General features: G+C 36.8%; 2 protein-coding genes and 1 long non-coding RNA gene across 3 annotated transcripts in view; 2 read left to right on the top strand and 1 right to left on the bottom strand.

Annotated features, from left to right (window-relative positions):
- The window catches only part of LOC126621815 (uncharacterized), a 64146-nt gene that overhangs the window by 22057 nt on the left and 27160 nt on the right, over positions 1-14929 (bottom strand). The gene's annotated exons all lie outside the window — the stretch shown is intronic.
- LOC126621802 (uncharacterized) lies at positions 7167-9742 on the top strand. Its single transcript, XM_050290390.1, has 7 exons — positions 7167-7338; positions 7589-7747; positions 7864-8196; positions 8311-8357; positions 8613-8675; positions 9229-9361; positions 9549-9742. Exons 2-7 carry the CDS (start codon positions 7621-7623, stop codon positions 9563-9565), a joined length of 720 nt encoding a protein of 239 aa, XP_050146347.1. The 5' UTR covers positions 7167-7338; positions 7589-7620; the 3' UTR covers positions 9566-9742.
- Positions 12761-14710, top strand: LOC126621787 (cytochrome P450 71AU50-like). The gene is made up of 2 exons (XM_050290370.1): positions 12761-13792; positions 13922-14710. Exons 1-2 carry the CDS (start codon positions 12917-12919, stop codon positions 14543-14545), a joined length of 1500 nt encoding a protein of 499 aa, XP_050146327.1. The 5' UTR covers positions 12761-12916; the 3' UTR covers positions 14546-14710.

Below are 14929 nucleotides of genomic sequence, written 5' to 3'. Positions count from 1 at the left end.
AATACGCATGATAGAAACACTTAACAAAGATCATTAAGTTTAATGGAAACCATAAGCATTGACAAGACATTCATAACTATGAAAAGTATGTTACTCTTGCCTAGGATTTACTAAACACAATCGTGACTAGCAACTTTTACTACTCATGAATATAAGTTCATAACGATTAGGTGAAATTTCTTTATACTCTAGCATCAAATTCATGCATGCAAACTAAGTTGGCCACCTTAATCAACATACAAGAACAAGTTCTTAATAAAACAGATAAGTAAACCACATTCATGATTCATGAAACAATAATTGGAAGAAATCAATTCATATAAAACATATGATCATGGCTTTGAATTCACCTTCTAACTATAAAGAAATTAGTTCCTCATGTTCGCAATTAAACAAAGATAACTTAAATTAAACATTGAAAGTAAAAAGATGGAAAACACCTAAGAACGCTCCAGCACTCCCAAAGATTGGGGCATAGGCACAGCACAAAGGCTCCTCCTCTTTCTCCTTGCAATACTCACGGCACAATGAGGGATGAATGTGTTTGAGGGATGTATGAGTGTAGAAAAATATGGTAAAGGGTGGTGGTTTAATTGCTGCACAAATGTTTGTATTTATAGGGCTAGGGAAACCCACAAATTTCTGAAGGAAATGAATGTGTATTTGGCACAATTCATGAAGGAAAAGGACTGGGGTTCACCAAAATCTGAAGGGAAAAGGTTTGCACAATCCTAAGGGAAAAGGATTGCAGGTTCTAGAGCTTCTAGAAAGGGTCCAGGCGCCAGATTTGTAGGACAAGGGATAAGGCCTTCTAGAAAGGTTGTTCCAACTCCTATTTCTGATCCTAAATGAACAAGGATACACGGCATGGTTTTAGAGAAGGATTACAAGTCCTAATTCACCTAGGTAAGGGCATCTATGCGGCACTTAAGGGATAAGGGTTCTAGAATCTGAAATATATGTTTTAAATGCATAATTATCCCTTAGAAATAGCTGGAATTAAGGCACAAACTGATTTGGATAAGATAAGATAAGATAAGGCTAGATAGGCAAGGATAAGATAAGATAAGGTTGGATAAGGTTTTGGATAATGTTCCTTCTTTTGAGCTAATTCCTTATCTTCTTTGTCTTGGATTTATTTCTTCACTCTTTTCAGCTCATTCCTAGCCTCTTGAACTTCAAATTTGTCCATCCATCTTGCTCCATTCATAAGCCATCCATTTGATGCCCAAAACTGCCTCAAAAAGCTCCAAATTGCACTTTCTTGCCAACTTTGTCATATAGACCTACAAACACACGAAAATAACTTAAAACACTATAATAAACACAAACTAATTATGAAAACGCAAGAAAACAAGCTAACTAAGTCGCATAAATATGCTCCTATCATGCGTATTTGTACTTTGACCCGAAAGTTTACATTTTTACGTAAAGGCCCAAAATCACTAAAGGACAAAATATTTTGCTCTTTTAATGAAGTTTTTGTATTTGATGAAATTTTTGGGTTCTAGTTGTAATTACATGAAGTAGTGGACTTTTGTGTTTTTACAAAGTGACCTCAAAAGTTTGTGTTTTGCAATATAGCCCAATGGTTGAGGTTATTATTTTTCGGCCCAAATTAGTTAAGAACAAAATAGTTCTGTACCTTTAAATGAGAATTGGATTTTCATTTCATTTAGCTCCATTTAAATCAATTCTATGGATACAAAAACCAAATGAAAATGTTGCATTCAAGTTTAATTAGTTAAAGCGTTAATTAATTAAAGAAAGGGTGATTATGAACCTAAGCCTACGATAATTGAGCTATGTGAAAGGCCGTCTCAAATTTTGTTTGAACCATGGGAATGTGTAGATTAGATTTTGGTTGTAATTTGATATGATCAAATATTGTAAAAGAGCATAAGCTCTTCTTTACTTTAAAGTAATTTGTTTTGATCAAATGTTGTAAAAGAGTATAAGCTCTTCTTTACTTTGAAGTAATTCTTTCTTGCTTTATTTGATATGCATGAAAATGAAGTAGAGGGTCCAATGCCCAATAAGAAAACACGCCTTACTGTGATTAAACAAGTAACTAAAATCAATCACCATCCCTAGACCGAGATTCAACACTAGGCTCGTGTTGGATCGAATCAAAGGTTCATAGTCATCCTAAGGCCCTAAGGCAACTATATAGTCCATCAATTAATGCAAACCTTATGTTAGTAGTATCATATACTCTTACTTTAAAAACCGTTTTACAAGCATAGTGGGAGTATCATATACAACTAAGTCAATCACATGGATCAATAGTTGTAATAGGAGCAAATTGTTTAATAAGATTAAAGTGCATGCTTATATGTGATGAGACCTAAAACCCTCAACCAAATCATTATTAAGTTGATAAGCGTGAGAGTGCTTTAAACACTCTTTTGTGGCCTTCCACCGTGGTAGGCTCCGATCGTTTGTGACTCGTACACCGACTTCACCCTATCATGGGGGAGTACAAAGTGCATGCTTACACTCAGGAGGAGTTCTATATGCATACATGATGTTGTGAAGGTAGGCAACGAGAATGATCAACATCATATCATTGTGAAGTTGTTCTTGAACCCCTACTCGAACTTGCATGGTGGGAATGACTTCACTAAGGGCAATGGAGCCAACATCATATCATTGTGAGGCTTCATTCTCTAGAGGCCAAATAAGATGGGTACTTGCTAGAGATGCAAATGAGTAAGCGTACTCTCTCATTATTATTGATGCTAGCCAACATCATATCATTATGAGGTGGGCTTGGTAATGATGAGTCTCTCATACCCTACTAAGAGTTTCCTCCAAAACTCTCGAATTCCGATGAGGGATATGGAATTTACCAAAAATAGTGGGTAGTGCTATTTGATTTAAAGACCCGGATCAAATGGCTTAAAATCAATCAATTTATATTCGTTATGTATTTATTTACCAATATATTTGCAAACGCTATTCAAAACTTGACAAAGAAAGAGCCGAAAGCTTTAGTTTCCGGACTTGGTACTACAATCCCATAGATTGTCTTTAATGGCTTGTATATGTACCTAAGTAGTCTCATCCTCGCAATCTTCCTATTGATAATGTATCATTGGAAGAACGTGTTAGATAAGTCTATCATAAAGAGGACAACACTTTTAATGTCATAATTCTTCAATTACAAATTGTTGTATGAAGAAGTAAGAGTTGCTTTGAACAACCCTTAGTTAACGCAAACATTAGTGCTCGTTTCTTTGTTACATGAACAAGGAACTTGAGAAGTAAGCACAAAGGCATGGACACTTTATGTGCCATGATTCTTCACTTACAAATTGTTGTATGAAGAAATGAGAGTTGCCTTGAACAACTCTTGAAAGTTTGTAATTATGTTTAGAACATAATGGTTGGTTGACAAAAATAGTCCATCAACATGGACTTATGATGATTTTGAATCATTGAGTGTTGAAGTGTTAAACCACTTCACGAGACGGAAACTAGGCAAGGACTTCACTTTTGTGTCCCTATCCAAATGGTTCACTAAGTTTATTGTAAACTATATATAGTGAACAATAACCACACGCTCTCCAAATTGTTTGATGTATATAACACAATTGAAATAAGTTTCAAGAGAGATAGTGGGAGTTTAGGGACCATGACTATTGTAGTCAAAGGAGAAGTCAAATGAAGAAGGCGAAATAACTCCAAGGGAACAAACTTTCTTTACGAAAGGATGGACATTGGAAGGGGTATTTGCAAGAAATGTCTTGCAAATGTCAAGAACACACCTTTCGAAGGTGTTGTAAATTGTTCTTGAATAGTTCAAAACAGTTGGTTCTTCCACTTGAATGCTTGATTCCGTATTAGTAACTATGTTTTACAATCGTTGTAAAAGTGTGGCTAATAAGAAGTAGAAGATTAATGAGAGAAGAGAAAGTACTTCACATTCGGAACGTGAATCAAATGTAGATCTCTGCGAAAGCAAGTAGTACTTACTTCCTCATATGAACTACCAAAGAAAATGGAAAAACAAAGATTGTCCTTACATTCCAATTTGAATAAAGGAACTTAATTCCGTATGAGAAATGGATGAATGTTTTGTTTGACAAAACATTGTTCTTTATTAATGAATGATTAGATTATTGTAATCTAATTGATTATCTCTATAGTAGAGATGATATGGTAGTGTCAACTGTTTAGAATATAACGATGCTTAAAACCCAAAAGATTGTAAGGTAGTGACTAATCCCAACTGAGATGTGATACCTCTAAAACAGAAATTATGAGTTCGTCATAGATGGATGCCTTGGATCATTAGATCCGGATCCAATGCCTTCTTGTTAAAATTGTATAGAGGCAAAATGTTTGAATCTTTATTCTTTTGGAAAGGAAGAAAGAATCACAAAGTTGTTGAGGTTAATTCACTTAGATGTTAGTGGCACTTGTCCACAACATAATACTACTCATGTTGTATGACATTCACCGAAGATCGCTCTCGATTGTCTATCGTTTATTTTGAATAAACACAAGTCCGAATATTTTGCAAAAGGTTTCAAAGAATTCAAGAATGTAAGTTGATGAGTAAGACGTCTAAAGTATTTACCTCCTTAGATTTGATCCAAGGAAAGGTAACACTTTAGAACAGTTTCCTTGAAAGATATCAAGGAAAGAAGCATCATAAGATAATGGATTTCTCCATTAGGAGAAGAACGAACTTTAATAAGATTTAGTTTGTTGGATGTTATCAATTACCCATATATAGGATATATACTTCTAAGACAATATGATTGTCAATTAGAAGATCTTCCAAAATTTTCATAACTCCATAGGATGTAGTTGGAAAGAAAGATAAGTCTTAATCGTGTTAAGATTTGGGGTTGTGTGCTAATAAGCAATATTTGTTTGAGAATTATCTTGTGGATATCCTTAAATTAACCTTTGGATATCACTTCTATAAACCAACTAACAAATGTTGTTTTGTTGGGTAGTTCATTGTAATCCTACAATATGATTTGTCTGACGCAAATGAATGAGAGATAGAACTCAAAGAATGGGTTCTTTGAGAGACAAGATAATCAACAAATATAACAACCTAGTTCCTACACCACAAGCTCCAAGGTAGTCGAGAAAGATTTATAAACCGTCTCAGTTGAATGGTTTGAACTTTATGACTATGTCATAGAGTTACACCTCTTAATTCAAAAGAAATAAGAATGAAAATCCTTATGACTACATTGAGTGTACATATGACATATACTTAAGGAAATGGTAAAGTACCATTTGACCCGAAATAGTGAAACCTTTAATAGCTAATTGGTAGCTTAAGGTGACTGCTATCAAAGAAATTGGTTGACTTGGAAGAAACCATCTTTGACGTCGTCTTGGTTTCAATTAATTCAAAGATTAATAGCCACAACTAAATGGTGATTCAATGTTTGGACATAATATGACTTTCCGAAACCATTATTAAGATAGTCTTGATAATATATGTCTAAAACTATGAATCACAAGACATGTAAGTTGTAGAGATCCATCCATCATGAATCTTAGCAAGCTAGTGGGAGCTATAAGCGTCTTATGAGAGAAAGATCAAATCGTTTGATTTCTCATAAAGATGTAAATGAATCTTTTGTTGACTAGGTTTACAAAAGATTAGTGGGAGTCAATCATGTTCCTAAATTTGAATATATACATATATGATATATTAATTCTGGAAATGAAAAGAATACTTCTTCGTTAAAGTTATGACTTTAAACATTCTATAATGATAGAGTGTATATGGGAGACATAGTCTATAAACATGGGATGGAAATCTATAATGATAGATTTCAGGATATAATTGGATTATATCAAGCCCTAATGATAGACAAAAGATGCTAGGAAGTTTCTCATATGATGATAAACTTCAATCAGAAGAACAACTCTAGTGAGACTAGGAGGTAGCGCTTCTCAAAGGGAACGTACCCTTTGACTCCCAAAGAAATAATGCGTAAATATAATCCTTTATGTATACGCAGAAAGGTGATTTATGTATTTTATATTGTATGAAAAACGTTGATATGAGTTGTACCAAGATCGGTACAAGACGATATCAATGCAAGCTCAGGATCAGAACCATGACAACTGTCAAGTGAATCCTTAAGTATTTGAGAAATAATAAAGGATGGATTCCTTAAGAATGAGGAAGAATTAGAGTAACGTAATGGAAGCGTAAATGTATTAGATTATGAATCTAATCCATCATTGGATGTTTCTTCATTATGAATGAAGAGATAATCAGATATCTCTTTATTATGACTAAAGAGATATTTGGATGGAAACATTAAAATTAATGACTTTAGTGTGTTCCATTATGAATGCAAAATATATTGCCATATAGAAGCTTACAACAATGTTGTTTGAATGAGAGAGTTCATTCATGAACTCTCTATTCGGTTCCAACCAGAAAGTGTCTCTAATGTACTGACACTACGACACTAATAGGGCAATAGCTCAAGCCAGGGAATCAAGGTCTCATCATGATCCGAACTCAAATGAGAGACTAAACCACATGATTAAGAATCATGTATAATGGTGACGTCGTTATTCTCAAGGTTACTTCTATGGATAACATATAAATATCCATTGTCTAGGCCTACTACTCAGCCATTTTTGAAACTTGCCATTCATATCATCCACAACCCAAGATTTTTCACTAACATTTCTCACCATCTCCAGCGACAGAATTGATTTCAATGCACCCGAAACCATCTTATAAAACCCGCACATCGCCACATAAACCAAGCTTAAATCCAAAATCAATCTCCAAAACTCACTCCCAAAACCCCATTTCCTCTCCATCTTCTTAGTCTTCTTCTTCGATTTCAATCTTACATCTGTTGAAGAATCAATGAGCTTATTTGGCGGTAACTATTCAGCAGTCAAGTGGCACAGCCTGTTACGGCAGTTTCTGAATTAAAAATCCAATGGGTATAAAAATAAATTCACTTATTGAATTGGGTTTATGGGGGTATATTAAGTATTAAATTTGGGTTTAAAGAGATATTAATAGCTTAGTTAAAAATTAAATAGATGCAAAGAGTAAGTTGGGTGTATAAATAGTTTAAATGAGTTCAAATAAAATTTTCCATAACAAAATTATCCTTGGTTTGGTACAAAGTACGTGTCGTATTGGACCTGGTCGAGACAAGACGTGAACCAATATCAAAATTTCACAATCCGCCCAAACGAATCTGTTTACCACCAGGCTCTCAAAATTCAAACTCATTTGCAACCGGTCCTGCCCATCCCAGCGCTGCAACTGCAACTGCAACTGTACAAGCTCCGAGCAACCCAATCGCCGACGGACAGTCGCCGGTTAGTATACCTCTTGCCTTGCCTCGTTCAAAACCCTAACTTTGCTTACTTTCATCATCTCTTCAATCATCTAAATTGCACATTTGCGCGACTTTTCTTTCGTTTTTTACTTGTAATGATCTTTTGTTTTCTGCATCTTTCAACTTACATTCTTCCAATTTATTCTTGCTCTTATTCGCGTTATGAATTTTATAGTTGATTTGATTTGTGGGGGTTTTTTTGCCCTTCTCTGTGTTGTTGGATATAATAGCAAGCAAAATTTACCACTTCATCATCATATATATGGCAAGGAAAAGAGGTAGGAAACCTGTAAAGCAAGTTGCCTCGTCACCCGAACCAGATTTAAATGTTGCCGATGATAAGGAGCCCCAGATTGAGAAGCAAGAAGCTCAATTCACAGACCCAGATGGTATAATTTTCGTTTTAGATTCTCAAATTTAATTTAATTTAGGATTGTACTTTGTAGTAAAGCTCTGGTGATTACCTACTGCAGTGTGCTCCTATTGTGCGTTTCTTTTTTTGCAGTTGAGCGGCAAATATCTGCCATTAGGGCTATTCGTGATGTGGAGATTGAACATCTGCTGACTGAATTGCGTTTGCTCCGCTCCTATTTCACCAAGGAACAGCTGCAAACCCCTTTATTGCAATTTTTTAAAGACAACTATCAAAACCTGTCGATTGTATCAAATGGAGAAAATGGACAGATGGAAGTCCAATGGCTTGTTAAAGACGGAAATGTGTCCATGAATGATGGAATAGATTTACATAAGACTCTTTTTCGCCGGTTGTCCATGGCTTATTCTGGCTGCTCAGCTGCAATCCCGCCTTTAGGTGGCTTTGAGTTTTCTAGTAAAGCAGGTATTAGCAAATTCTAATCTATGGACATGAGAACTAGAATCAGAGGATTAAGTTTTGTACCCTCAGTGTTCTTGCTTTGCTTATTTCTCACCTGATGGAGTTGATCTGTGACAGAGAGAACAAGCATTCTGGGAGCTGATAATCTTCAGATCAGAGACTTTGTATGTTCTCTTATTATTTATGGCCACCTAAAAATCACGGAATTGTTTTTGCATCTGTTGTGATATGCTTATTTTGCATTCACACGCTATAAGTTATGGTAGAAGTTCACTTTCGTACGGCATGTTTAAATAGACACACACCCGTAAGCCCACTCACGCTCGGACATGCATGCATGGAAACACATATGTGAAGACATCCATGCAGTCAGACATATGTATACATACGTATTTACCTTTCTAAAATTTCTGTTGTAGGTTTCTGAGGAGACATTTGATTCTCTGATGCTTGGGAAGCAAGATACTCTCCAAACTCCTGGGGTTTGTGCCTAATTGATTGATTTTTCATATTTGGTTTATATTGAGCGGCACTTGTTCTGATTGTAGTTCTGTTGATAGCTTTTAGTTTGATTACATATTCTTCCATAGCTCAGAACAAGTAGAAGGCCTAAACAGCTTATGAAGTGTATGAGTTCCAAAGTATACATGTGTCTATCTTCAGGACCTAAAAGAAGTGTTAAACTGATTATCCATTTTGCTAACAAACTACAAGGGAAACTTGTTGCTTCGGTGAATATACGTGGATAAGGGAGATTATGTTGTAAGCTCATCTTCCGTGCTCAAGAGCTTTGGACTTAAACAGTAACGACTGATGAGGGAACTTGATTTGTAAAGGGGAAAACTGGAGAAGAGTATTATATGACGTTCTAGTGATTTTGGTACTGTCAAGCAAATAATGAACTATTGCTTTATTAGTACAGAAATTGAGCTTTGACAAGAATAGGCAGCAGTTAGTACTTAGCTTTTTTTTTTTTTTTTTTTTTTTTCCAACAAAGTCGTTGAGTGGCCTTGAAAACTCGGGTTTATGTTGCAGGTTAGTAGCCAAAGGCTGTCTATTGGGATGACACCCAAAACGGTAAGGTTCCCAAAGCCTGGGGAGATGCTTTTATCTGTCCATGGCTCACCTCTCGGTGTTTACAAGGAAGACAACATGGAAGCCATACATGGTATGAATTCCTTTCCGTGAATATTATTTGGGACTTTGAATTTCAGATTTACCTTCTCTTGTGGTACATTGTGGCACATGTAATCATTTAGATGGATTAATAATATGTATGCGAGAGAATAGTCTGTCCCTTAAACTTAAATCGTCCTCTGTTCTGGTTTCATTCTCATTTCTGGACTCATTGGCAGAGTCGGAAGAGGGATGAATGGCTTCAAATTGCTCGAGTAGTGAATCATGATTCAAGACTCTGCATTACTTGCCAAACCAAGGTTCTTTAATTTACTTTGTAGCATTGTGCTAAGAAGCACTACTCTTGGACCTAAAATTGCTCGTGTGGTACTGACTCTTTTGAGACTTGATTTATGTGAAACATATTTTAGCATTTTCCGCTTATATAATTTATCTGTTCTTTTTCTTCATTTGATTTAGTGGTTTCAAATTCCAGTCATTCAAATGCAACCAGACCTTTCAAATATTCGTAATGCCAACGCAATGGTGTTATGAACATGTTGACTCTAAAAATTACTTAACCTACGTGGTGCGCAGATCGAGTAATTAGTGAGCTAACTATGTCATTCGGTCAAATGCGGGGCGTGCCAACTCTTCAACCAAGCTCAGCCGAGGAGTAATGAATGTTAATGTGGTGTTGGGCGCGGTGTTGACTTCTTGATCTCGCGACTGCGGTCAAGGAAGGAACACGTCTCAGCCTTCGGGTTTTAGAGCCTAAAGACAAGGCTACTAGTTTTACGAAGTTAAATACCAATTTTAGCTTTCAGTGTGCCGAATGAAGTAACGCGGTAACATCTCACCTTGTTGAAAAGGCTAATGAGATGACCTCTTCCAATAAGGACTCGGAAATCCTTGTTGATCGAGACTTGGATAAATAACTAGTCGATCTTGAAGCAGTGTTGTTTATCCAAACTGAAGGTGCTTCTCAGTCGGCTAATTGTAATGTTTCAGTGCTGTTTAAGCAAATTGAAGATGATGCTGGTTGACTCCACAGTGTTGTTTATCCAAACTGAAGGTGTGTTGGCAGGGAAAAGGAAAATAAAAATCTCAAGGTCTTTGAGAGGTTGTTTGCACAGGCCAATTGTGTGTTGATTTAGAGGGCCTTGAATGACGCACCCCTTTCTTATTTATAGTAGCAATTTCCTCAATAATCGAGTCAGAATTTCACTCGGATTAGAATTCCTCAACCCAAATTGATTAGGTCTTAACCAATCCTAATTCCTATAGGATTCTAAACCAAGTTCTTTGATCACTCAGATTCAACCCTTGACTCTCGACATCTTTTCTGATTCAAAGCATCCTTAGCTTCTAAAGAATCCTTATTGTACTAGGATTCGACCACTTCACTCTTATCCAGGCGAAACCATTTTCTGATAGAATTTGGTTGAACTCTACTGGGCTAGGCCCAAGGTAGGAATATTCCTAATACTTCTTATTGGACCGGAAACAATCATGGACTCGGCCCAAAGTATTATTTTGGGTCCAAACAGAACCTTAGAGCAATTAGTTCACCCTTTTCTTGTAGGAGTAGATTCATCACCGTCATTGGATTGTCTTCACATTCAATGCGAATTCGCAGGGGCCAGGAGATCTATTGAATTAATCAGATTTTCTTAATCCTCCCTCCCCTATTGGAAGAATGTGAAATTCTTTTTCCTTTCTGTAGGGACCAGGAGATCTGTCGAATTAATTTTCTCTTTTGTAGAAATGTGAGTTTAGTTCCTGTTTATGGCCATGGCATGAGTAAGATTTTGATATTTCTTCAACAATTTTTTGGTCTTTGCGGTCCCTAATCTACCAACGGAGGAGGTGTTGTTCTGTCTTGTGTGTGAGATTTGATACTTTCCCTTTGAAAAAACAAAAAAAAAAAAAAAACTAATGAAAAGGGTTTGATAACTTTGAGTTTTAACGATAAGGATAAAATAAAGGGTAAAATAAATAGTACCATGATTGGCTTTTTAGTGTAAAAATGTGGTTTTTCGTTAAAGTGAACAGTACCGGGAGCTTTTTGTTAAAGTTCCCTTGAATTAAAACCACTTTATATTCTAGCAAATGTGGATGTAGTCAAGTTAGCGACAATAGTATGCTCTCCTTGTGCACTCAAACCTCGATTCCGTTCATCTACTTTAGATTAGTTTAAATAGAATATCGCTTCTTGGACAAATCAAATACGACCCAGCCTGCCTGCCGGCTGAATATACTGTACTAGAATCATAAGAACGATCGACATCATATCACAAGTTTGCCTTGATATTTACATCCATCCAAATATAACCAGTAAACTCACTAAACACAAGGAAACAAAGATGCGACCCTTTTTTATAAAATTATTTCCTCCTCGATATCCACTTCTTACTAATTTTAATTGACACCAGATCGAGACGTGAGCAAAAACAAATTAAAATTAATCAGTTATATAATTGAAACAAACACAAAATTAATCAGGCATGGCTGGGCATTAGACTTTACTACGATCGTGTGTTTTTCAACGGTAAGGTTTTGAACCCTATACTCAGTCTACTTATCCGTGCCTATCACGACCCTGACCACTAGGGTGAATTCAAAAAACCAAAGACAGAAAAAATCCAGACCGAACATCGAACCGAAACCGAAAACTGAAAAAAAACAAAAAAAAAAACTAACAGAAAAAGGAAAAACTGAATCGAACCAAACTTTATTGGTTTGGTTTCGGTTTTGGAGGTTTGGAAACCGAACCAAATCGAATCCCTTTTAACACTTTATGAATGTACGCCTGTGATGTTTCTTTTGTGAAACTTTGTTGCCAAGTTTGAAACTACGTCTAGGGCTTTTTCAAGAAGCATACTTGGTTCAATTAAGGAAGTTATTCTGTTGGTTATAGAGGAAAGTTTTGGATGACAACTTCTGAGAAACTAATTTATATTGAGTACACAAATGATGTGCCTATTTTGGAACTTGGAAGAGCTTTTCTATTGTTTTGCTTTCGGAATGGATATGGTGATCATTTGTTTTTATTTGTTTTTATTTTTTTTTTGCATTTGAGGTTGTTGATAGAATATAATTGTTTATATGATCTTGTACCTTCCCACCTTCCTCATTTTTTTATTATTAGTCTACCAATGCAAGCTCATTTTCTAAATTTCATATTAAAAAAAAAGGTTTTATAAAATTTAGAAAAAAAAATCCGAAACTGAACTAAACAAAACCAAACTAAAAATATATCCGAACTGAAAAAACCCGAAAGAAAATCGAACCTAATTGTACCGAAACAAAATTTTTGGTTCGGTTGCGGCTTTGGCAAAAACCCAAACTGAATGAAACCAAACCCATCACTACTCACCACCAGGCTAACCTAAGTGGCTGTTTTTAGTTCCCTTTTTAGTGCCGGATAAATAACCAAGGAACGCTTGGATCCCCACATAAGAGATTGAAATTGCCCCTACTCATGTCATTGATATTGTAACTAACCTAGTGGTGAGATCCCTATAAATATTTACAGTGCTTTTAAACCAGCACTTAAACTAGTCCACCATTTGAGAACACAAACCTTAGCTCTGTATAGTTAGCCATGGATTGGGTTAGTGCAATTGTTGGGTTGCTAGCACTTGTTTATGTGCTGCAAGCATGGACCAAAAGCAACAACAAAAAGAAGAGACTGCCTCCCGGTCCCAGAGGGTTTCCGCTTTTCGGAAATCTGCACATGTTAGGGGAGTTCCCTCACCGGGATCTGCATCGACTAGCCCAAAAGCACGGCGACATCATGTACCTGCGCTTGGGGCTTGCTCCTGTCATTATTGCCTCATCCCCTCAGGCTGCTGAGCTGTTTCTCAAAACACATGACCTTAATTTTGCAAGTAGGCCACCACTTGAAGCTGCAAAGCATATCTCTTGGGGACAAAGGAATTTGTCCTTTGGCGAGTATGGCTCTTATTGGCGAACCATGCGTAAGATGTGCACCCTTGAATTGCTTAGCGCCCACAAGATCAACTCTTTCAAGTCCACGAGGAAAGAAGAGCTTGCCCTCTTGATTAACTTTATTCAAGAGGCTGCTCGTGATCGTGTTACTGTGAATCTCAGTGCCAAGGTTTCGTCTCTCAGCGCAGACATTAGTTGCCTGATGGTGTTCGGGAAGAAGTACAAGGACAAAGAATTGGATGAGAAGGGTTTCAAGGCAGTGGTCCAAGAGGGCATGCATTTGGCTGCCACCCCTAACTTTGGTGATTACATCCCTTTTCTTGCTCCACTTGACCTCCAGGGGTTAACTAAGCGCATGAAGGTTGTTCACAAGGTGTTTGATGACTTTTTTGAGAAGATCATCGACGAGCATCTTCAGTCTACCAGCGAAGAAAGACCTAAGGACTTTGTTGATGTCATGTTGGGCTTCATGGGATCAGTAGAGTCTGAGTACCGAATTGAACGCTCCAATATCAAAGCTATAATGTTGGTAAGTAATATGATACTAATTCATATATATTGACATGCTTGTTTTTATTGCTCTATTGCGAATATGAATCACGATGGTTCTCTACGAAACAAGTAATGGTGCTTATTTTGGACAACAATTTCGTTGCAGGACATGCTCTCAGGTTCGATGGACACTACAGCAACATCGACTGAGTGGACACTCTCCGAACTCCTCAAGCATCCACAGGTAATGAAGAAAGTCCAGAAGGAGATAGAAAATGTAGTCGGCATGGAGAGAATGGTGGAAGAATCAGACTTGGAGAAGTTGGAGTACTTGGACAAGGTAGTGAAGGAAACCATGAGGCTTCATCCAGTGGCACCATTGCTGCTTCCCCATGCAGCCATTGAGGACTGCAACGTTAATGGCTTCCACATACCTGGAAAATCCCGTATTATGATCAATATATGGGCAATTGGCAGGAACCCGAGTGTGTGGACTGATGCAGACAAGTTCATACCAGAAAGGTTTGATGGCAGCAATATCGATTTCCGCGGACGTGACTTCCAATTTATTCCGTTTGGCTCCGGTCGAAGGGGTTGCCCTGGAATGCAGTTAGGCATCACGATGGTACTGCTATTGGTGGCACAACTCGTGCATTGTTTTGATTGGGAACTTCCAAATAATATGTTGCCAACTGAGTTGGACATGACGGAGGAGTTCGGTCTAACGGTTCCAAGGGCTAATCATCTCTTAGCTCTTCCTACTTATCGCCTTCGTCAACGTCAGCAATGATAATATATGTGCGCAATTTCCAAATTAATAATTGTTGGCAGAACAAATATAAGCAAGTTGGGAATTGTTGTACACTGATCAATCAGTTTCAGAGAGGCCCAAAACCTAAAATAACTCAAGATAGACCTTTGTTTGGACATATGTATATATTGGAATATTTACCCAATGCCGCACTTTTTGGGAGAAATATTATAGAGTTAACATGGTCTTTTAGTCGCCACTTGATATTATGGTTTAGTCATATTCCTCTTTATTGTATGTGAGAGGTCTTAGGTTCAATTTTTGAACCATATTATTGTAAGCCATTGTGGACTAAGTGCACCCCTTCTCTTTTAGTGTAGATATTATCATTTGTTAAAAAAATGTTGTCTCTTAGTCACTTTG

The sequence above is a fragment of the Malus sylvestris genome, chromosome 1 (assembly GCF_916048215.2).
Source record: "Malus sylvestris chromosome 1, drMalSylv7.2, whole genome shotgun sequence".
NCBI classification, from domain to species: domain Eukaryota; kingdom Viridiplantae; phylum Streptophyta; class Magnoliopsida; order Rosales; family Rosaceae; genus Malus; species Malus sylvestris.
This window is presented reverse-complemented; position numbering and strand designations above follow the sequence as displayed.

Bases quoted from the DNA above. Each gene is read 5' to 3' on its own strand.
- LOC126621802 (XM_050290390.1), top strand. From the start codon at position 7,621: ATGGCAAGGAAAAGAGGTAGGAAACCTGTAAAGCAAGTTGCCTCGTCA. The intron at 8,197-8,310 runs GTATTAGCAAAT...GATCTGTGACAG, and splicing joins TGAGTTTTCTAGTAAAGCAG to AGAGAACAAGCATTCTGGGA. The intron at 8,358-8,612 runs GTATGTTCTCTT...TTTCTGTTGTAG, and splicing joins ATCTTCAGATCAGAGACTTT to GTTTCTGAGGAGACATTTGA.
- LOC126621787 (XM_050290370.1), top strand. From the start codon at position 12,917: ATGGATTGGGTTAGTGCAATTGTTGGGTTGCTAGCACTTGTTTATGTG. The intron at 13,793-13,921 runs GTAAGTAATATG...ATTTCGTTGCAG, and splicing joins ATATCAAAGCTATAATGTTG to GACATGCTCTCAGGTTCGAT.